The following is a 22,701-nucleotide window of genomic DNA, read 5'->3' as shown; positions in this document are numbered from 1 at the left end:
GTCTTTTCTGCCCTTCCCTCTCTCTCTTTCAAGGACCATGTGAGCTCAGAGGGAATGGGTCTGATGGTGCCTGAGACCCTATTCATTACAGTCCTCACCTCATGAGCCCACAGTGTGCTCTCGACAGCAGTGCAGTGTACCTGGGGTTTTTTGCTCAGAGATGGGGGTCAGTGCTGTGGGGCGAGATGAGCAGGGGCTGCACCAAGCTGGGATCAGAGGGCTCTGCTTCCAGGGCCAGGAGCCCTTTCCAGGGCTGGGATCAGGCACTGTGTCAGACCCTGCAGATGGGGAGCAGGAAACAGTCTTAGTCCAGACCACCAGGGTTCACCTGTGCCCCTTGGGCTCTGCCTACCTGTGCTGCCATTGACGTCTGGAAGCACAGTTTGTAATCCTTCCCTAAGGATGGGCCCTTGGGCCCTGCAGGCATAGCCACTGGTGGTTAGCTCTCAAGCCCCTGTACTAGCCTTGCTGCTTGGGACAACATCTCATTCACCCCTGCTCCAGGCAAACCTCACCTTCATGAAGCCTCCCTCAGTCCAGTCTACCTCCAGGTGTGTGATCAGACTATGCTCTCTGCTGGGGACATGCCCACCTTTCCTGGTGGGCTCACAGAACCTGTGAGCCTTCTGTCCATCCTTAGAGCCTGTCCAGATGTCCTCTGCTCCTGACTACTTGACGGATAACATAGGACCTGCACCTTCAATATTGGGTTAAATATGCCTCCTCTCCATGGGCACTTCTCAGTGGGAGTGCCCAGAGCTCTCCTCACACCAAGTGCAAGCTCATCTGTCCATCACTACCTGGACAAGGACCAAGGCTGCTGGAGGGAAGAGGTTTTGAGGGGAGTGAAGGGCCACGTGCCAGGGTCGTCAAAAGTTCTGAGGGTGTATCCTGTCCTCTAGTAGTCAAGAAAAAATATATATGTTTGACTGTTTTCTAACGGTTTAATACAGAAAGTTTCAGGTGCACACCAGCACAGAGAGAAGAGTGAGCTGTGTTCTGTGAACCCACCCAGCCTCCAGGGTGACCAGAATCTGCTGGCTACAAGGCTGTGATACCACGTGGCCTCAAGGTCACTGTCAGCTGGCACCCAATGGACATCACTGATATTGTCGCCTGGCAGGTCCTTGCAGTGGTTTTGGTCACTCATGTTTCACAGGGACTTCATCCCCTGCCTGTTTTCAGACTTAGATTTTAGCAACAGAACCCCTTTTCAAACAAACCTTATCTCCAGCCCTAATGGTCAAAACAGATGAAGTGGTATTAGCGCATAATTATTACCAGAGTTTACTTTTATATCATTTACGTATAAAATCTATTTGCCCCTGGGAAAGAACCCTAAAACTTCCATAGTGAGCATTAAGATTTGAATTTTGATAATGATGACAGCGGTACATTTATCTCAATATTCTATTTTGGTTGAACGGTATTCAGAAATCACTGAGTCACACAGGTAAGCTGTTGCTAATGGCAACAGATTTTTATCTTGTTTTTACCCATTTGCCTTGTGATCTCAAGAGTCTTTTCAATTAAATTGCTCCAAATCCATGGAGAAAGAGCTGTATGAATTTTTTTTTCTTCCAGAATTGAATCACTAACAGATGCCCACAGCCTTTATTATAAATATAAAAATCAGCCAAGACAACACCCAAGCTTAAAATAAGCAAAGCTATGCAAGCATCACACAGTGCTTTCTGCTGTTGCTGCTACAGAGGGGGGAAGAGGTGCCAAGGCAGATGCAGGTTCTGTGCTGGAATTGTAGATTCAAATGTGAATTTTTTTTAAAAGAGCAGTAATACAAAACTGAAATCTTACTGGGTGACTCATTTTCAAGAGTTTCAAATACATGCAGTATTCATGGCAAGAGGAGTTTTAGTTTCACGTCCACCAGAAAAGAAGCTAAACTGGCCACATGAACTAATACATTGGTAGTGTCTGAAGAGTTAAAATTTTGCAAACAATTATTTGAGTGTTTTTGGACTTTTATTAGCATTTTGAAACACAAGGAAAAGAAAATATTGGAATCAAACATTTGCAGAAACCTGAAGCACCTCCACAGAATCTTGGGGTTCCAGAGAACCTAATTTAAAAAGCAGGATAAAATCCAGGGTGAGTTTGTGAAGGTCCACATCCTCAGATATTTGGTGCCCTGTCACTGTTTGTGTCTCATTAAGACAGTCGGGTACAGACTGCAGTCAAGCAAAGAATATTTACATCTTGGGCCTTCCTCCTCCTCTCTCTCCCTGAGTGTGTTTGGAAGTCAGGAGGTGGATGTGTCCTTTTTCATCTCAGAGGATTATCTTTTTATTGTAGCTTAGTCTTCCTCCCTTCCTTCTTTCTTTAAGCTTCATCACATTTTTGTTTCATATTCAAACCTTGGCTTTCTTGTACAGTTTTTTCCTGAAGTTTCTGGTGGCTTTTTTTAATTAAAGATTTTTGAAAAAAATGTGCCCTTAATCAAATCCATGGTGTTTTCCACCTTATTGTTTCTTCTCTTCATTACTCTGAATCCACTTTACTCTCTTCAGAGACCCCTTACATCTTGCTGTAATTTGGACCCTGCCCCTTTTTCTAGACCCACTACACAGCTCATCATGAAAATTCCTTTTCCGGATCTTTAGGTTTAGTCTGAAAGTTTATTTCTTCTTCCTTAGTATTCACCCTCATTTTTCTGGAGCTGATGCTCAAATCCATGACCAAGAAAATATACATAAGAAACAAGCTCTCCGGCACCTTAATGTTCTTAAAAACACCTTTCTTTGCCTTCATGTTGGAGGGGTTTCTTTCAGCTCTGGAATTTCTCTCTGTGATTTCTCTCCCTCCCACTACCCACCCCTGCCCCCATGTCTCTTCCGCTTCTGTTGAGCGCATTTCCCTGGCCTTTACTCTGAGGCCCTCATCCTTTCGGTCTTACGTTTCATCTCAGTGATTCTTATCAGCCAAACCTCCCGCCAATTTATAAAGATGTATTTCATAGATCATGTTTTAACTTCCATATTGCCATTTGTTTTTCTAAATGCAACATCCTCTTGAAGTTTTGTGAGGATATTACTCTTTTAAGAGGTAATTTTTCATTCCTTTCATTGACTGTTTCTTCTTGGATCTTTCTTGTCTCTGTCCTTGTCTCTCACAGTGAAGGCTGTCCTCAGATATCTCATGATGGTGAGTTTCCCCTTCAGAGGATTTTGGGAACAGAAAAGGCTGCAGAGGCTCTGTAGACGTGGGCAGCCCTTAGCAGAGGTTCTCCAGTTGCTAAAATGAGGGAAACTTAACTCGAGGTGCTGGCACCTTGACTGGCTGCCTACATTTTCTTGAGGCTGTTACTTTTTTATTCACCTGTAGGGTGACATTTTTTTTTTAACATCTTTATTGGAGTATAATTGCTTTACAGTGGTGTGTTAGTTTCTGCTTTATAACAAAATGAATCAGCTATACATATACATATATCTGCATATCTCCTCCCTCTTGCATCTCCCTCCCACCCTCCCTATCCCACCCCTCTAGGTGGTCACAAAGCACCGAGCTGATCTCCCTGTGCTATGTGGCCTCTTCCCACTAGCTATCTATTTTACATTTGGTAGTATATATAAGTCCATGCCACCTTCTCACTTCTTCCCAGCTTACCCTTCCCCCTCCCCGTGTCCTCAAGTCCATTCACTACATCTGACATTTTAAGGATATGTTTTAATCAGGCATGGTAAAATGCAGACACAGAAATGACTGTCAGGAAGGAAGGAAGGAAGTTTATCATGCAGTTCCCTGGAAACAGGAGGCATGCTCGCCGTACAGGGCCACACAGGGAAGCACCAGGGACGGTCAGGAGGCAGAGGGTGTGAGGGGAAAATGTGGTCAAAAGCCTTTATTGTGGTTTCCATGGAATGGAACTGGTGAGGCAGGGTAAGCAGGGCTAGGACCGGGAATGCCTTCAGCAGGCTTGGGTACGTATGGCCTGTCCCTGTTTGTCTGGTGCCTGGTCCTGGGGTGATTAGGGCAGGTGGATGGTGGCCAGGAGGGTGAGAGCTCCATAAAAGAGATGGTGGGGGTGTGGGCTCTGGATTGGTTGCTTTCCATTTGAGCGAGTTGTTTGCTATCTCTAGGAACTGGCTGACCTGGGGTGGGGGTGGGGGTGGGAATAGTCCCTCCAGGATCAGCAAGACCCCAGATGTCAAAGTGTCAGAACACAGAAAATGAAAGACCTGGATAATAAGGGCTGTTGGTCTTAATTGTTTTTCCTTTCCGTTTTGTGTGCCCCCTTTAACCAGGTTGGTAACTCCTGGCTGTAGGAGGTTCTGACCTTGGGCAGGGGGTGGGGCTGGAGTGCGTTCTTCTAAACTTGAACCTAATTCTTCTGTCTCCACCTGTGCTCCTTCCTGTCATCACTAATCCTGGAGCCCCGTACTCCTTGAGGCTGCCCAGCTCCCCCGTGCACCTGCAGCCTCAGCCACTCAAGATGGATTTCTCAAGCACCAACCGAGCTTTGGGCCCATTCAAGGGGCTGGAACTAGAGCCTTGAACACAGTGGGTCCAAATCCCACCCTTAAGGGCTGATAGAGGGGCACTGTGCTTCCCCCCACTCTTTATCTCCTGCAGATAGATTGAAATGTCTCATCTGCCAGTGTCCTCCTAAGTTGTCTTCAGGTTTCATTTTTGCTAAGAGCTTTGTTTTATATGCACATGGAAAAAATCGGCATCCCTATGAAACGGAGGTGGGCATTGGTCTCTTCCCCCTGTGCTCTGGGAAGACCTTCCAGGTCAGCCACAGGTGGGGCTCTCAGACCGCCGCTGGTTGCCCCAACTGCAAGCAGCAGCCCCTCTCAGAGCTGCTCGGACTGCAGGAACAACCGCCCTAAGGGCATGGGGAACCCACTGCCCAGCCGGGCTGGCTCACGGATCCTTCTCCTGTTTCCAGTGCTGATGAGCGGTTTGACGCCACGTTCCACACCAACGTGTTAGTGAATTCTTCTGGGCACTGCCAGTACCTCCCTCCAGGTAAGTGCCGCTCCCTTTGTCCCCTGCAGTTAGACAGCGTGAAGGAGGTTGGGGTGCCCGACGGTGCCCACAGGGGCAGCGGCTGGCTCTGTGCTCTGGGCATCCTTAGCCTCCATGCACGGCCAGCCCTCCTGACTTCTCCTCTGTGCTTGCACGTATTCCCTGAGCGTGGCAATGCCGTCTTCCTCTTTTTTGTCTTGGGATCATGGCTCAAGCTGTCTTTGCCAACACATGTCCTCTGTCCTTATTGTCTGTCCTGTGTTCTTAAAGTTCATCCACAACTAAAACAAGTCTCCATTGTCAGGTCATTTCTGTTCTCCTTATAGCCTGCAAGCCAACCTCCAGGTCATTTCCTCCTCACAGCCTGCCTTTTCCTTCCCACTGCACTGGGTACCTGGGTATGTGCTGCCCTCCAGTGTCGGGGTGAGATGGTGACCTTGCTGGGCGGGCTTCTTGAGTGTGTGCATTAAAGCCCACCTGCTTGTTAGAGGCGAGAACAGGTGGTTTCCAAGGGACTCATCAGTAATTTCTTCCTGAAAGAGCTTCTCTCCTTCTCAGGCAGCTGATGGGTAACTGCTGGGGTTGAATCTCCTCCCACCAGCCCATCATTCCTGTCAGTTCACAGGGCCTTGGGCTGCTTGTGAGTGATCCATGCCTTGGGAAACCCGGGCTTTGTGCCCTCAAGATATTAACAGAGTTTTAAAAATCTTCTAGATGATTTTTCACATGTTCTTTTCCAGGGTTATTTCCCCCACTGCAACTGTTTAACTTCCTGTTCCCAGGCAGCCTGCAGCCACCTCCCCCCTCACCACCAACACATACACCACAAACACACACACACAAACACACACGTACACACGTCACCCACTAAAGCCATACATACACACCACACATATAGACACATCACACAAAAAACATACCACACACTATCCGCACACACACCACACACTCTCACAGACACACACACACACACACACACACCCTCCAGCAGTCAGCCCCGTCTCGTGCCCTCGGATTCATCTCACAGCTCACAGCAAAGCTGGCTTTGCCTCCTGGGTTGTTGTTTACATGCTCTTTCTCATTAGCAGAGGATAAGCGTCCCGAGGGCAGGATCTGTGTTTATTCCCATTAGAACCACCCTCATCAACCAGGGGCCTGGCCCACATGTAGGTAAACAAACGTGTCAGGGATTGAACCTGTCACAGGCAGATACCATCCATTGTTGTCTGAGGAGATGGAAGGACTCCAGACTTTAAGGTTTTCTGTCTTAAACCTTGTGATTCCTTCCTTCATCCTCAGCCCCTCCCCTCCTCCCCCAGGCCACGCAAGCCTTCCTCCTAACAAAGACCTCGGGGATGGGTCTTCCATCACTGATACACTCTTTTACACCAGGCCTAGAAGTTGCAGCTTCTATCATGAGAACTATTTTGGAAAACGACCTCCAGCAGTCATCAGCATAGAAGAATACTGGGCTGCGGGTTGTTTTGAAGGCTGAGGCTATTTTCAGCCACAGGAGCAGCACTCCTGACCCCCAAGCCCTCTGTGCAGCAGCCCCTTTGGGGCCAGTTCCTACATCCCAGCCTCCATGGCCCCTGGAGTCTGTCAGGAGGGCACACTGAGCTTTGACTGTGGGAGTCTCCCCTACTCTGGCCGAGAGAGTGTGGGGTTGTCTGGTTCAGGGCAGCAAGACTGCGCCTGGGGTCGCGTAGACCTGATCTGGGAAGCTGCTCTGCTCCAGCAACTAAACAGGCAAAAAGTGCTTCAGATGCAAGCTTTGAAATAGACTTGGTTATTAGGAAATGACTTCTTTCCCATGTCATATTTTTATTTTTTAACAGCATTATTGAAGTATAAGTTACATATTATACAATTGACCCATTTTAAGTGCACGATTCAATTATTTTTAGTAAATTCACAGAGTTGTACGACCACGACTGCAATCTAGTTCTAGAACATTTTCCATCACCCCCCAAAGATCCCTTTTGCCTGTTTGCGGTTAATCCCCACCCTCACTGCCAGCCCGAGGCAACCACTGACCTGCTTTCTGCCTCTAGAGAGTCTCTTTTTCTGTTCATTTGATAGAAATGGAATAATACAGTTACAGTTTCATTTTCTACCAGCAGTGAGAGTTTTGGGGGATTCAGCCCATTAATGGGAGGGCAGTGTCTGTAGTGACTTCCAGATTCCTGTGGACATTGGATGTAATGCTGCAAATCCTGTTCAAAGGGACTTGAGGAGACAGGAAGTTTATTATCCTTTCCCAGCTTGACTGTGGGTGGGTGGGGGGTCCCTGTTAGCAAGTTGAGTCCCTCCATTCATTTTTTAAAATTTGGTAGCAGAAATTTACAGAGCGTCTGCCCTGTCCCTGTGAGCACTGGGACCCTTAGCTATTTGTGCCATCACTGCCTTCTGGTCTTTCTCTGGGCAGCAAGGAGCACATGGGCATAAATGGCTGGTGTGGGCTTATCTCAGTGACCTGTTGAGAAATTTACTCCCAACTTGTCCTGTCCCTCTTTTCAGTGGAAACTCTAGCTTTTGTCCAAACACTACCTCTTCAACTAAAACCTATTAGGTTTTTTTCTGTTCATAATCTAGAATTCAAGCTAGTTAAAATTATCTTCCATATATATTTCTAGATAACCAAGTATGTTCTCAATTTTTAACCTAAAGAAAATGCTCATCCTGCTCCTCACCAAACACAGTCACACAGACGCACACAGACCTTTCAGATTCTGTTTCTAAGCTCTTCATCATTTTTATCAGCTTCTATGGGATTCTTTTACATTCTTTACATCTCTCTTAGTGTTTAGAATTTGGAGATGCACATGCATGGCAAGAGCAAGTTTACAGAATGTTTAATTCTTTACCCAGAAATCTCTCAGAACAGAAAATGTCGGTGTAGCCTTTGAAATGTAAAAGACAGTAAAGCTTCAGCTGAACTTCTTTTCTAGAGATTTTTCCAGAAAGACCCAGCTTGTCCTGGACAGGTCTAGTTTGGACAGGCAGGATGGGCTGAAGCCTCTCTGGTCACACCCAGGTGAGAGGCCCCGGTACTCACACTGCCTCCTCCTGAAGGGATCTCAAATGGTCCAGGGGATGTGTGAACAGCATTGATCGTGAGACATGCAGAGCATCAGAAATGATGCATCGTTTAACCTGCCGACGCTTGATCAGGCTAGCAAGCTTTTGACTCCATGAAGAGTAGGCTTTGTGTGTTATGAACAGTGTATGGGATGGAGACCAGGGGATTGCTGTGCATTTATTTTTATTTTTTCCAGCATTATTGGGGTGTAGTTGACAAATGAAATTGTAATATATATATATACATATACACATATACATGTATAATATATGTATGTATATACATGAGATATATGCATATGCATGTGTGTATATATATATATATATATACATATATATACACACATGCATATGCATATATATTGTGAAATCATTTATTTCCACAATCAGGTTAGTTAACACACCCATCACCTCAGATAGTTAATTTCAAGTATAAAATATTATTAACTGTAGTCACCATGCTGTACATTAGATCCTCAAAATGAATCCACCTTATAACTGAAAGTTTGTTCCCTTTTTGATCAACCTCTCCCCCATTTCCCCCACCCTCCAGCCCTTGGCAACCACCATTCTACTCTGTTTCTATGAGTTCAACTTTTTTTTTCAAATTCTTCATGTAAGTGATATTATACAGGATCTGTCTTTCTGTGTGTGACTTATTTCACTTAGCATAAAGCCCTCCAATTTCATCCATGTTGTTGCAAATGGCAGGATTTTCATCTTTTTAAAGGCTGAATAATATTCCATATAATCCATATAAATTTGATTTTATATATAATATATATATACACACACATATATATATATAATATTTTATCTGTTTCTCCATCGACAAACACTTAGGTCATTTCCATGTCTTGGCTATTGTGAGTAATGCTGCAGTGGGGTGCAAATATCTTTGTGAGATACTGATTTTGTTTCCTTTCCATGTATACCCAGGAGTGGGATCGCTGGATCGTTTTTAGTTCTTTTTGTAATTTTTTGAGGAGCCCCTGTACTGTTTCCATAGTGGCTGCACCAATTTATATTCCCACCAACAGTGTGAGACTGCTGTGTGTTTAAAGCAGGTCTCAGCCAGCTTCCATCTTGGTCTGTCTCATTGCCCATGTAGGCATCTTCAAGAGCTCCTGCTACATTGATGTGCGATGGTTCCCCTTTGATGTGCAGCAGTGCAAACTGAAGTTTGGGTCCTGGTCTTATGGAGGGTGGTCCTTGGATCTGCAGATGCAGGAGGCAGACATCAGCGGCTATATCCCAAATGGAGAATGGGACCTTGTGGGTAAGCCCAGCAAAGATGTGATACTGGCAACATAGAAGGAAGCTGCTTTATTACTGTGCTGGCTTAAAAAGTTTGGGATTTTCCACTCTGCTTTTCAGCATGAGCATTTATTGAACCCTGCAGCATTCTCCATGATTTACTGAGAGCTCTAGGATGAGAAACAAAAAACAATTAGAAAATTCAGTGCTTTCCATAAGGAACTTGCAGTTATGGTAAGGTCAGTGCTAGTATGGGCATCTCTACGTTATTCAAATCTGCTTCATCCCTAAAATCAGGTGGAACAGCAAATTGCAGTTGATGGGAACCTATATTTGATGATTTTAAATAGAAAAACAATAATTACATTTATAATTGTGTCAAGTTTACAATGTATTATTTATAATCATGGTGTCTTAGTCCGTTCAGACTGCTATAACAGAATACCATAGACTGGGTAGCTTATAAACAACAGACAGTTATTTCTCATAGTTTGGAGGCTGGGAGTCCAAGATCAAGGTGCTGGCAGACTCAGCGTCTGGTGAGGACCTGCTTACTTGTTCGCAGACAGCTGTCTTCAGGCTGTGTCCTCACATGGTAGAAGGAACAGGGGAGCTCTCTGGGATCCCTTTTATAAGGGCACTAATTCCATTCCTAAGGGCTCCCCCTCATGACCTAATCACCTCCCAAAGGCCTCACCTCCAAATAACCATCACTGTGGAGGTTAGGATTTCAACATATGAACCTTGCGGGGGACACATTCAGTCTAGAGCACATGTAGTTTGAATACATAAAAAACCTGCCAATTTGTTCAAATATCACTAAGATACCCTTAAATAAATCTATAATAAACCTAAAGCGTTTATTCAGACAACAATTAGCCAGTTTTTTGCACTTAACAAATTCCATGGCTCTGTGTGTGTGTTATAACCCCTTAAAATAAACTGCGTCCTTTTATTCAACGGTGGTTCCTTTCTTCCCCTGGAACTGAAGGGGTCCCTGGCAAGCGGAGTGAGAAGTTCTATGAGTGCTGCAAAGAGCCGTACCCGGATGTGACCTTCACTGTCACCATCCGCCGCAGGACCCTCTACTATGGCCTCAACCTTCTCATTCCCTGTGTGCTCATCTCTGCCCTGGCCCTCCTCGTGTTCTTGCTCCCTGCAGACTCTGGGGAGAAAATCTCCCTGGGTGAGTACCGGGTCTGAGCTGGGATGGGAGGGCCCTGCCTTGAGGGTGGCAGTCTGGGCTCCAGGTGCAGAGATGTCCAGGGCCCACTCCATGCACCCCAGCCCAGGGTGGCTCCCTGACACCACAGCCCGCTGTGCGGGATGGCCAGGCCCTCTTGAGATTCCACAGGCTCCTCTGATCCTGCAGAGAGGATGGGGATGCCCAGGGAAGAACCAATTCTTCCCTGAGGGGCCTGTGCCTTCTCCCCTCCTGCCACCCCACCCCACACCTTGGTGGCAACCAGCTGGAATTCATTGTGGACAGGACACAGTTTAGTTTAATATAGTATCAGCTTGCATTTATATATGGCCACACACAGTGTAATTCCTTATGATCCTCCAATAGGCAGATAAGAAAACTATGATTTAGATTGGTGAAATGAGCTCCTCAACATCTCAAAGAGTTACTAAAGATCCTATTTGGTACACATAGAAATCATTCTCAAACCTATAACTTCTGAATGTGAGTGTCAACTGAAAAAAAATGCTCAACCGAAAAGTTAAGAATTATGTTTTATTTGGTGGACTTTCTGGGGACTTCAAGCCTGAGACATAGCATCTCTGATAGTTCTAGGGACGGCTCCGAAGAGGTAAAGGAGGAGCCAGGGTATATAGGAGTTTTTGCCACAAAGACCAGGTAGTCAAAACATCAAAAGATTACTGTTGATTAAAGAAAGCCAAACAGCTCAAGTTAATGAATTTAGTGCTTTTCTGTGTATGGGAAGATGCAAGAGTCTGGGCCCACTGAAATCATTCCTCTGATATGCACCTTAGCTCTCTGGGGCCAGTATCCTGTGTTTGCTCATCCCGAGTCCCCTCAGGGTGCACCATTGGGGAGGCTGTAATATGATGGCTTGATAGCTGCAACATCCTTTGTTTACTGATATGGCAGGTGATATTTTTCATTCATACAAGAGCCTCAGGCACATTAAATGACCTATCCAAGGTCACACAGCTAGTAAGTAGAAAAGTCAAGAACAAAAGCCAGGTCTTCAAACTGTATGTTTTCTTTTTCCTGCTACATGAAACTACCTCTCGATACTAATGTAATAAAGAAAATGAGAGATACATGTGCTGAGGTCAATGATTTATTTTGAGTTGTTCTTCTAAAGTTCTGGCTCCTGAGTTTGTTTTCCCAGGGACTCCTCTGGGACTCTGGTAAATGACCCGGACTGTCCCCAGAAAGATGCCCATTCCCATCAATATAGAAAACCATGCATTTGGTTTCAGGAATGTCATGGCCACCACCATCCCTCCCTCCACACCTCCTTTGACTCTTGGGCTGGATGGAGTTCAGGCCTTACCATCTGTTCTGTCTAAGGGGCCACTGTATGTCTCTGTTCCAGGGATTACAGTTTTACTCTCTCTTACCGTCTTCATGCTGCTGGTGGCTGAGATCATGCCTGCGACCTCTGACTCAGTGCCCTTGATAGGTAAGCAAGCATCCAGCTCCTCTAAAGACATGGGCTTAGAGAGTGCCTGGGATTTTGCAGCACAGGCAGGGAGCAGAAACGTGTCCCACAGGACCCTGGAGAGCTGCATGGCCCCCCTTTTCGGCTGTGAGGAGATGACTTGCTGTAACTACTCAGAGTTGACCCATGGCCTCTGCTCACCTGGCACATAGAAGGGGAGGGGGAGTCTGGCTTTGTGGTTTGGCCTTAAGATGCAGAAATGCCCCCTTTTCTCCCACAATGCCCCCCTCACACTTGTTATGGAACCAGAGATTTTTACCATTAAAGATTCATTATTTTAGCTTGAGTCACAGTTTTTCCACAAATTATTTGTTACACATTAACTCTCAGCCATTGTTTCTTGAGATAACTCGATGTCTCTGTAGAAAGTTAAAGCTTGTGAGGGAAGGTAAACAGGACAAATATGTTTTGGCCACATGTTGGGCTGCACCCCTCAGGCCTGCAAGCCCTGTACTCGCCCAGACTCGAGACTGAAGAAAGAGTCCAGAGACAGGACATCAGTTGTTTGGTAGATGGGAGATCTTACACATCTGAAGCAAAAGGGTCCTGGAGTGACACCCCACCAGTTACCTAGGGGAATTGAAGTCAGATTGGCCCATCGGTTACCAGGGAAACCAGCAGAGGGGCACAGCCCTCTTAAGCCCCTTGGGCTAAGTACCTTCAAGGGGCGGAGATCTCCCCTTTGTTAAACTATCAAAGGGGAGCCATTCTGAATTAAAGATTAAACAATCACTAGCTTCGGGGCAGCGGGACAAGGATGTAGGTATTTACTGATTAGGCTCCGCAATTAGGGGGGGAAAGTCAGTCATGTGAGTAGGGTGTAGGTGAAGCAGGGACTGGTCCAGCAGGGGATGCACAAACCACACACAAAGGCAGGTGTAAGGATGACCTTCTGCCCAAGGAAGGATGACAGAAACAGGAGGCAGCGTCACCTGTTGCTGTGAACCTCCCTGGCCTGGACTGGAATAAGCAAGAGCGTGCCGAGGAGCGCTCAGTGGCCCAGAGGTTAGGACCCAGTACCCTGGCCACTGCAGCCAGGGTTCTGTTCCTGGTCAGGGAACCAGACCTCCAAGCCAGTTGTGAGGACGGGAAGCAAACATTCTGCCAATAGATCTTAGTTTTAATGAGAATCCCCACTCCTATTTGGCAGTGGAGGTCAGAAACAGGAAAGCAGTATACCGGTGGCAGTCCTATGTGGTTAACCAGGGGTAAGTAAGAGTGGGGGGCCTTACATGATATCGCCAGGCTTCATGAATTAAGAAGCCAAGGCCCTTCTTATTGGAGGTTTCTGGATGTGTAATATTTTGACCAGAGAGACTGTTGGTATAAAAAGCCTTTGGGAGTGTCATATTTCTCTCCGTACCATCCTGGGAGCAAGGAACCGTCTTTCAACCTGACATTCTGAACCCATCCTTTCTACCTTCTAGCACAATGCTTTCAATAGAGACCTGCAGCAGAAACCACCCTTAAAGGGGCAGTCAGCAGGCCCTGTTGTGTCTGATGAACCCACAGCCTTGGTCAGTGCATAGGCCACATCTAGAAGGATGGGATGCTGTTGGCCTTTGACCTCTGTTGTTGAGATTTCAGCTGTGGGATCCAGTCAGCCTGGATCCCTCCATAGGTCATTGTATTAGTCTGCTAAGGCTACCACAATAAAATTCCACAGACTGGGTGCCTTACACAGGAAAAATTTATGTGCTCACAGTTTTGGAGGCTCCTGAGGTCTCTGTCTTTGTGTTGCAGATGGGCACCCTCTGCTGTGCCCCCACATGGTCTTTCCTTTGTATCTTCACATCCCTGTGCCTGTTTGTGTGTCCAAATTTCCCCTTCTTATAATAAGGACACCAGTCAGATTGGACCAGGTGCCACACTAACAATCTCATTTTAACTTAATTCTCTCTTTAAATGCCCTCTCTTCAAACACAGTCACATTCTAAGGTACTTGGGGTCTACAGCTTCAACATATAAATTTTAGGGGGACACAGTATGCAGCCCATAACAGTCACAGTTTGGTCCCCCCTCCCTTCCCTTCCCAGAGGTCCCTGATGCTGATGTTAAGTCTCAAATGTCCACTTCTGGTAGCTCCTTGTAGGTTCCTCTTAGTCTCCATGGGAGAGCAGTGAGTTCCTGCCTGCCTGGAGGGCAGGAGGTGTTTTTAACCAAGTGCGTGGCTGCATACTTAGCCTCGTACCAGGATGCTTTCTTTAAGAGCCCAGCCCCTTGGTGGTTGGCCACACTGAAGCTTTGTTTGTTTGTTTGCATTTATGTTAGGATAATTTATTCTGTTGCTTAGAGAGGCATTGTGTGTATATATTTTTTGTTTCATTATTTTTTTTTTAATTTTTATTTATTTATTTATTTATTTATGGCTGTATTGGGTCTTTGTTTCTGTGCGAGGGCTTTCTCTAGTTGCGGCAAGTGGGGGCCACTCTTCATCGCGGTGCGCGGGCCTCTCATTATCGCGGCCTCTCTTGTTGCGGAGCACAGGCTCCAGACGCGCAGGCTCAGTAATTGTGGCTCACGGGCCTAGTCGCTCCGCGTCATGTGGGATCTTCCCAGACCAGGGCTCGAACCTGTGTCCCCTGCATTGGCAGGCAGATTCTCAACCACTGCGCCACCAGGGAAGCCCCTGTTTCATTATTTTTTAATACTCTTTTTACACTTGAATCCATCTTTGCTTCTAATCCCTTTTTATTTTATTTATTTATTTTATTGATTTACAATGTTGTGTTGGTTTCAGGTATACAACCTGATTCTTTTCCCTTATAGGTTTTTACAAATAACCTACAATTATTACAAAATATTGAGTATTGTTCCCTGTATAGTACAGTAGGTCCTTGTTGGTTATCTATTTTATATATAGTCGTGTGTATGTTAATCCCAACCTCCTAATTTATGCCTCCCCCACACTGAAGGTTTACTAATCAGAGTTGGCAATTAAGGAATGCTCACCCATGCCAGCTTTCTCCTATACCCTTGGCGCATAAAATTACTAATCCTTGCACCAACCCCGCAGAGAAGGCATTTCCATCCCTGTTATACTGGTGAAGAAGCTGAGGCCCAGAGAGGCTGAGTGGTCTGTCCAAGCTCACAGACGGCAGCCAGTGGACCGGGGGGGAAGCTCCATGCTGCTTCTCACCTGGTCCAAGGTGGAGAAATGCATCCTTGCCCATCAGAGCTGAAGCTGATATTCTCAGCCTGAAAAGACACTGCAGCTTAACTCTTCTTCCGGCTGGACAGCCGGCACTCCCCACCCCTGTGGCTCTCAGTAAGTAGATGGGGCCAGACTCTCTCATTAGTAGAGTCATTTTCCAGGTCTGATAAGTCAGCCGGTGGCACCCCGGTCTGCCCTTGCTAGATCCCCGAAGCCTGTCCGTGGCCTGCAGTCATCACAGTGGTGATCACACCCTCTGTGTCCAGGTGGTTTCAGTTCTGACAATGGTGCTTTCTCATCGGACAACCTTATCACCATCCTGTGAGGCGCAGTTAGCTTTCACGGAAGGGTGAGGCAGGCAGGGTTCCCAGCAGTGCAGTCAGCTGGTGAGGCCGCGCAGCAGGGTGGGAGGAGGAGGTCTGTGTGCTCTGGATTGGCATCTGCCTGCCAGGAATGTGCGTGGTGGGCTGCAGGCCCGGAGGAGGTCCTGCTCTGCTCTTGGGCATTGCTCCCCAGCCCCTGGTGGTCAAGACACAGTCTGGGTCCCCTGCACTGTGCCATGGTGACTCGCTGTGACCAAGGCCCCAGGTCTCCCCTGCCATCTGCTCTCTCTGCAGCCCAGTACTTCGCTAGCACCATGATCATCGTGGGCCTCTCCGTGGTCGTCACGGTGATCGTGCTACAGTACCACCACCACGACCCCGACGGTGGCAAGATGCCCAAGTGGGTGAGTTCCTCCCCAGCTCCTCCACCAGAGGGGGGGTCAGGGCCCCTCCCCAGAGGAGGCTCCGAGGATGACTTATCTATTTTAAAAAATCCCACAAACAGCTAGCATTCCTAAACAAAAAGCTGCAATTTCTTACCTGTCTGCATATCTCTGCATCCAGGGCAGTATGGTGAATGCTCTTAGGGTCCCACGGGGCTGTCCTTACAATTTGACATCCCAGAGCAGGGCTCAGGTCGAACACTCTGCACCTTTCACTGGACAGTGTTTCTAAACCTCCTTTTTGCAAGTACGCTATTAGAAGCAACACACAAGATGAGCACACAGCCGCGGGCTGGATCTTCAAAACAGAATGGGGAGTGAAAAGAGTAAGAAATAGAGTGAACAGTGTACAAATATTACAATCAGTTGTCAATGAAAATAATCAATAAACTATCAATAAGAAGAATAGAAAAGAGTTTTATTTGAGTCCAACTGAGGATTAGCCTGGAAGCCAGCTTTCCAGATTAATCTGAGTAGCTGCTCTGGAGAAGCAGGGTTTTCAGCACAGTTTTATATCCTGTCAGAACAAAGAACATGAAATGAGTCGGGGTTACATTTCTTCAAGGTAAAAAAAACAAAACAAAACAAAAACACAGATTAGCACGTACACGGCAAGTCAGCATGGCCTTGGCGCCTGAGAAGGGAGTCTTATCATTGGAGGACCAGCATTGGTGTTCCAGGAAGAGAGGCATTTAATCTTTATTTTTATCATGGACATTCTTTACTTCTGGTCAATGTGCCCTTTTCTCTAATAATTAAAGCAGATGTATGTTTGATAGGCCACGAACAGGCTATTTTAGTTAGCATCAAATTCAAATTAACTCATGTATAAGCCAGAATGACTTCACTATATCTCAGTATGTGAAACTTTCTTTTATCACAATACACATAGGAAAGTGATTTAACCAAAAGCCTATAAAATAAACGTGTGAGTAGTTAACAGTGGGGAAGGAGGATGGGATAAAAGGAAATGGATGGATGGGACTTCCCTGGTGGTCCAATGCATTAGACTCTGTGCTCCCAATGCAGGGGGCCCGGGTTTGATCCCTGGTCAGGGAACTAGATCCCACATGCCGCAACTAAGAGTTCGCATGCCACAACTCAAGATCCTGCATATGGCAAAGAAGATCCCGAGTGCCACAATTAGGACCTGGTGCAGCTAAATAAATATTTTTTTTTTTTAAAAAGGAAATGAAAAAGAAAAAGAAAAGAAAAACAAAAAGGAAATAGATGGTAAATAAATGTTTGTCATCTGAGCCCAGGTCAGGCCACATGGTCCCAGTGCCTCCCAGCACTGATGTATTGTGACATGTGCTGATGCTTCCTCAGCCATGGGCCGTGCTCCATCGGAGTCCAATGTCCAAAGCTCTACACCACCCTCGCCCGACACTTGGGAAACCTTGGTTGGGGTACAAGCAGGGCCTGGACTTTCCCCATCTCACTTGGTGTGACCAAACCCCCGGCAGGGCAGAGCTGCCCCCCCACCCCTCACCCCACTTCTTACTTGGGCCCCACAAACCCTCCAGTCTTCCCATCGAGAGAGCATGGCTTAGGGACAGTTGGGAGCTAAAGAAGCCCTCTCATGCCAAAACAAGCCTGTCTTTGCAGACCCATAAATCTTGCCTCCAAGTTCAGAGTCAATTTAGGACTCACCAGTGCACTAAATGTAACTGCAAGATGTAAGATGCATTCCCTGAATCTCCAGGAGCAGGGAGTTCCTGGCCCTTCTAAAAATATCCATTGTGCAATAATTTACAGTTACCCAAAAATTAACTTAGGAAAGACCACTTTTTTTTTTTTTTTTAGGAAATTGGCTTTACAGAGTGACTGCCCTTGAATTCTTTTCCACAGCAAATCCTTACACTTAATAATTCTCTCGTGGCATCAGCAGTGGGCTCCCCAAAATGGTGCCACCTCCCACATGGGTCACATCACCACAGTCTGCGGGCTTGTTTTGAGAAGTCCCTCCCCCCTCAAAAAAAGAAGCTGAGACACATTTGCACACATTGACCTACATTCTCATCTGACTTCCTTATAACTCTGATACACTTTCTTGTTTATTCACCCATTTGTTTGAAATAACATTTACATGTTTCAGAAGTCAAAATCAAAGAATTATACAAAGGAACTCCTGCTCCCATTCCTGCCCCTCCCCCTACTTCCACCACCAATTGATAACCATTTCAATTAATTTCTTTTTCCTTCCAGTGTTTATGCAGATGCCAAAATATAAACACATATTCTTATTTCTTCTGTTTTGACTGATGTAAAGACAAGGGGATTAAGGCAATAAGAAACAAAACCATTTTTAATGACCTTTTCCAGAAAAATATGAATTAAGAGCATATGCTGATTATTCACCTTTCAGCGCAAGAGCATGTTAAAGCCAATGGTGCAAAGCAAATATGGAACTTGTATTTCTCTTTCACTTTATATAACACACCACGTTTTTTTTTCTTTCCATGTGTATATGAAACATAAACAGCCTCTGAGGGGCTTTCATTGTGATCTGTTACCATGAAGAAGACACTGCGGGTGCGGTGGTATTATGTAACATTCACACAGCCAGAAACAAAACCATAACCTAACAGCAGAGGTCACAAGCACAGTCTGAGAAGTGCCAAGAGGATAATCTCATCTTCTGAGATGCTTTAGCCTTGAAAGCTAATGATTTAGGCCATGAAATTCAAAATAGATTTAGCTTGAGCTATGCCCCAGGGGATGTGCAGACCCCCACTTGGCAGGCAAAGCCCTGGATCTGAGGCTCAGCTCTCCCTTCCAGGCTGCCTCTGGGTTTGGGCACACTCACTGCCCCATGTGCTCCCTTGAGCTCTGGCCCCAACTTTCTGGTGCCTTCTGAGTGGGGGTTTGGCTAAAGTCACAGGGGGCTTGCAGAGAACCTAGCAGACCCTTTTATAGATGAGGCTGTGGAAGTCTGAACACATTAGGTGACTCAAACTCACTGTATGACCTTGACCCAGTTTATTTGCCTCTTTGAGCCTCGGATTCTTTTTTTAAAATGTATTTTATTCAAGTATAGTTGATTTACAATGTTGTGTTAGTTTCTGGTGTACAGCAAAGTGATTCAGTTATACATATACATATATATTCTTTTTCAGATTCTTTTCCATTATGGTTTATTACAGGATATTCAATACAGTTCCCTGTGCTATACAGTAGGACCTTGTTGTTTAACCATTCTATATATAATGGTTTGCATCTGCTCACCCCAAACTCCCAATCCATCCCTCCCCCACTGCCTCCCCCTGAGCCTCAGCTTCTTTATCTGTAAAATGGGGGAATTATACTCATTTCACTGAACCCTGAGATGCCCAGGTGAGATGGCTTGTCTTGAGCCTCATGTGGAGTGTCCACGTGGGGCTGTGTGTTTCTGCTCCTTACTGATCCTGGAAAACAGAGTCTGTAGGCTGGCTCTTCCAGGCTCTGGAGGTATGTCCATAGGGTGTGGGCAGGATAAAAAGTGCCGCCTGTGATGGACAGAGGGTGATCTTTACAGCTGCAGCAAAACTGCTCTTACGCCTTCTTGTTCTTTTCATTGCTGTCTCCAGACCAGATAACTGCAGTTATCTTTGATAAGTGTCATAAAAATGGTTACCAAAAAAAGGGTGGCAGACACGAATTTCACAACTTGCTGCCTGCACTTACAGATGGGAAACATACCTGCTACACTGCTGATGGAATTTGCCTGAAATCATAAACCAAACTTCAAATCAGTATCTGGATCATTTCAGGGAAAGGGCTTACTTTTCTTGCACTTGTCTAAATAGGCTTGCAAGAATTTTTTAAAAGCTGGATTGAGGTTGCACAAGGCTCCCTTCTTTCTATTAGAAGGGAGAAACAAATCTCTCCAGCATCGTCTAAGCATGCAGGCAATGTATGTTTATAAAACACTTTAGGCCAGAGGTCGGCAAACTATGGCCCTGGTGGCCAAATCCAACCTGCCAACTGCTTTTGCAAATAAAATTTTATTAGAAAAAAAAGCCTGTTTGCTCTTTTGCATGTATGGCTGATTTTGCACTATATCAGCAAAGCTAAAATATTTACTGTCTGTCCCTTTAAAGAAAGTCTGCCAACCCCAGCTTCAGACTTTTCACAGCATTTTGTCTCATATCATCTCCTTCAGTCTTCACTGAAGCCTAATGAGTTAGGTTAGAGGTTCCTAAACTCCCATGGTTCACAGCACCTTTCATGTCTCAGGGTTTTTTGTTTTGTTTTTTTTTTTGACAGAGCGCCTAGGACAAGAGGAATACCTAATGGTTCTATTATTTAAACAGGTCAAAACAACTTACTAAGTACTTATACCCCAACAGCTTAGCACCTATTGGCACAGCAAACTTCTCTCATCTTGGGAGCATGCTACCCTCCTTGTCTGTTCCACGATGACTTTCTTGGCACTTGCCTTTTATCAGGACAAGTTCCAAAATCTACTTTGCACGGATAGGACATCATGCAAGGAATGCAGTGATCTAATGTGACAGTCTCAACTGCTTCAGGCTAGGGGTGCACACAGTGTCTGACACATGTCACAGGGTTGCCCTTGAAACTTTAACATCTCCAGGGGTGCCCTTGTGAGTTTGTCACCTCACACTGGCGTACCTCACAGGGAGTTAGAGTTGGTGGTCCCTAGTTCCAGATGAGGAAGGACCAGAGAGGGTGACTTGCTCTGTTCCCCAGCTCAGGGCTGTCTTTAGAAGACAGCCCTCTCCTCCCACACAGGCTCTCCTCCTTGAGGTGGCAGTGTGCGCATAGTTCCTTCCCAGGGTGATTTTCTGTATTGCTTTGTCATTGCCTCACATTCGATTCAACCATTGTACCGCGTTGGCACTGCTTGCCTGTGTAAACTCGCCTGGGAAGGCCTGGGGACCTGTCACCCCTAGGGTCCACCCCCACGAAGTCTAGCTGGTATCACAGCATCCCCTTGGACGGATCAGCCGTGCGCCCTTCCCGGCCACCCTAACGGTGTGCTGTCTCTGCAGACGAGAGTCATCCTCCTGAACTGGTGTGCCTGGTTCCTGCGCATGAAGAGACCGGGGGAGGACAAGGTGCGGCCGGCCTGCCAGCACAAGCAGCGCCGCTGCAGCCTGGCCAGCGTGGAGATGAGCGCCGTGGCGGGGCCGCCGGCTACCAACGGCAACCTGCTGTACATCGGCTTCCGTGGCCTGGACAGCGTGCACTGCGCGCCCACCCCCGACTCGGGGGTCGTGTGTGGCCGCCTGGCCTGCTCGCCCACGCACGACGAGCACCTGCTGCACGGCGGCCAGCCCTCGGAGGGGGACCCGGACCTGGCCAAGATTCTGGAGGAGGTACGCTACATCGCCCACCGCTTCCGCTGCCAGGACGAGAGCGAGGCCGTGTGCAGCGAGTGGAAGTTCGCGGCCTGTGTGGTGGACCGCCTGTGCCTCATGGCCTTCTCGGTCTTCACCATCCTCTGCACCATCGGCATCCTGATGTCGGCGCCCAACTTCGTCGAGGCTGTGTCCAAAGACTTCGCTTGACTCAGTCCTGGCTCCCAGCATGTAGGAAACGCAGAGATGGGCGATGACGTTGGCTTAGGGAGAACTTGGGGGCGCTGATTCCACAGTACCGTTAAACCCGAGGACGCAGATGTACCCTATCGCTGTCATGTCGGTTTCAGTTTACTTGTTACTTTCAGTAATAGGATCTCAGCACGTTTCTGTTTAACCCTCTTTGATGGGCCACTCGATATCCTCCGAGCATCCTTATGGTCAGCAGGACCCTGGAGAGGTCATTTTGCCCATTCTCCACTGCCTGGTGTGCCCTTCAAAGAGGTTTGGGTAGCTCAGGACTGACTGCCAGGTGAGGCCTGGGTAGCTGGTCTGCATGCCTGCATGTCACTTGCTGTGAGGGCTTACATGAAAATTCATATCTGCTTTGCCTGTGTACAAATCTAGATTGAAGCTAATCATCATAATAAACCACACTCAGTAAATCCATCAGATCATTGACTGATGAAACAAAACTAAACTAAAACTTAAAACCCAACTGCTGGTTTTTCTTCAATTCAGACTTTAATTTTCTCTACCAAAGACAGTTGGTAGAGAGAAACAGTTTTACGCTGTGTCTACATTTAAAAAAAGAGACAGTAATAGTTCGTCTTGTAAATTATGCTTTTGCCAGCCTGATTTTTGCCAACCTACCCTGTGAGGGGAACCAGGAGGGACACAGGTGTGTGTTAATTCTGAAGCAGGAGCAGACCCAGTCAAGTTAAGGGGATTTCTGTGGATCCCAGGCACTCCCAAGCTTTCTCTGCTGCCCCCAGACACTGGCAGGTTGAGTCGGTCTGTTCTATTCGACAAAGCCCAAAGGACAAGTAGAATTCTATAAGAATTACCACCCAATGTAATAATAGCTGAAGCTAATTTAAACCATCTATGTGTTTGTTTTTTTTTAATGTAAGTAATAGCTGAAGCTAAATTAAACCATATGTGTTTTTGTTTTGTTTTTTAAATAATGCATTAGACACTTCACATGTATTGGAGTTGATTAGCCTTACAAATTTGTGGATCCATACAAATGCACAACATGAAGTCACCAAAGTATTCTATGCTTTTTCTCCATGTGTCAGGGCCAAGGGGCAGGGGTTTGGGCCTCTTCTGGCTCCCTGTGTGGCAGGAACAGGGGAGGGGGTGGCATGGCTGATGGCTTTCCTGAATGGCAGGCCAGTGGTGGTTAGCAGGAGGGGCTTACAGACTAACAGTAGCTGCACACCCAGTAAT

The 22,701-nt window shown here is 46.5% G+C and overlaps 1 protein-coding gene across 1 annotated transcript in view; it reads left to right on the top strand.

The window, feature by feature from the left end:
- CHRNA7 (cholinergic receptor nicotinic alpha 7 subunit) overlaps positions 1-21,573 on the top strand; it is a 127,192-nt gene extending 105,619 nt beyond the window's left edge. The window contains exons 5-10 of the mRNA XM_036843172.1: positions 4,910-4,989; positions 9,182-9,349; positions 10,319-10,513; positions 11,898-11,984; positions 15,795-15,904; positions 20,941-21,573. Of these exons, the coding sequence (XP_036699067.1) occupies positions 4,910-4,989; positions 9,182-9,349; positions 10,319-10,513; positions 11,898-11,984; positions 15,795-15,904; positions 20,941-21,459 (1,159 nt within the window). The 3' untranslated portion in view covers positions 21,460-21,573. The remainder of the gene's footprint in view (positions 1-4,909; positions 4,990-9,181; positions 9,350-10,318; positions 10,514-11,897; positions 11,985-15,794; positions 15,905-20,940) is intronic.
- Positions 21,574-22,701: the final 1,128 nt, after the last annotated feature.

The sequence above is a fragment of the Balaenoptera musculus genome, chromosome 2, assembly GCF_009873245.2.
Source record: "Balaenoptera musculus isolate JJ_BM4_2016_0621 chromosome 2, mBalMus1.pri.v3, whole genome shotgun sequence".
Taxonomy (NCBI): Eukaryota; Metazoa; Chordata; class Mammalia; order Artiodactyla; family Balaenopteridae; genus Balaenoptera; species Balaenoptera musculus.
Note: the sequence above shows the minus strand (reverse complement) of the source record. Positions and strands in the feature narration are given on the sequence as shown.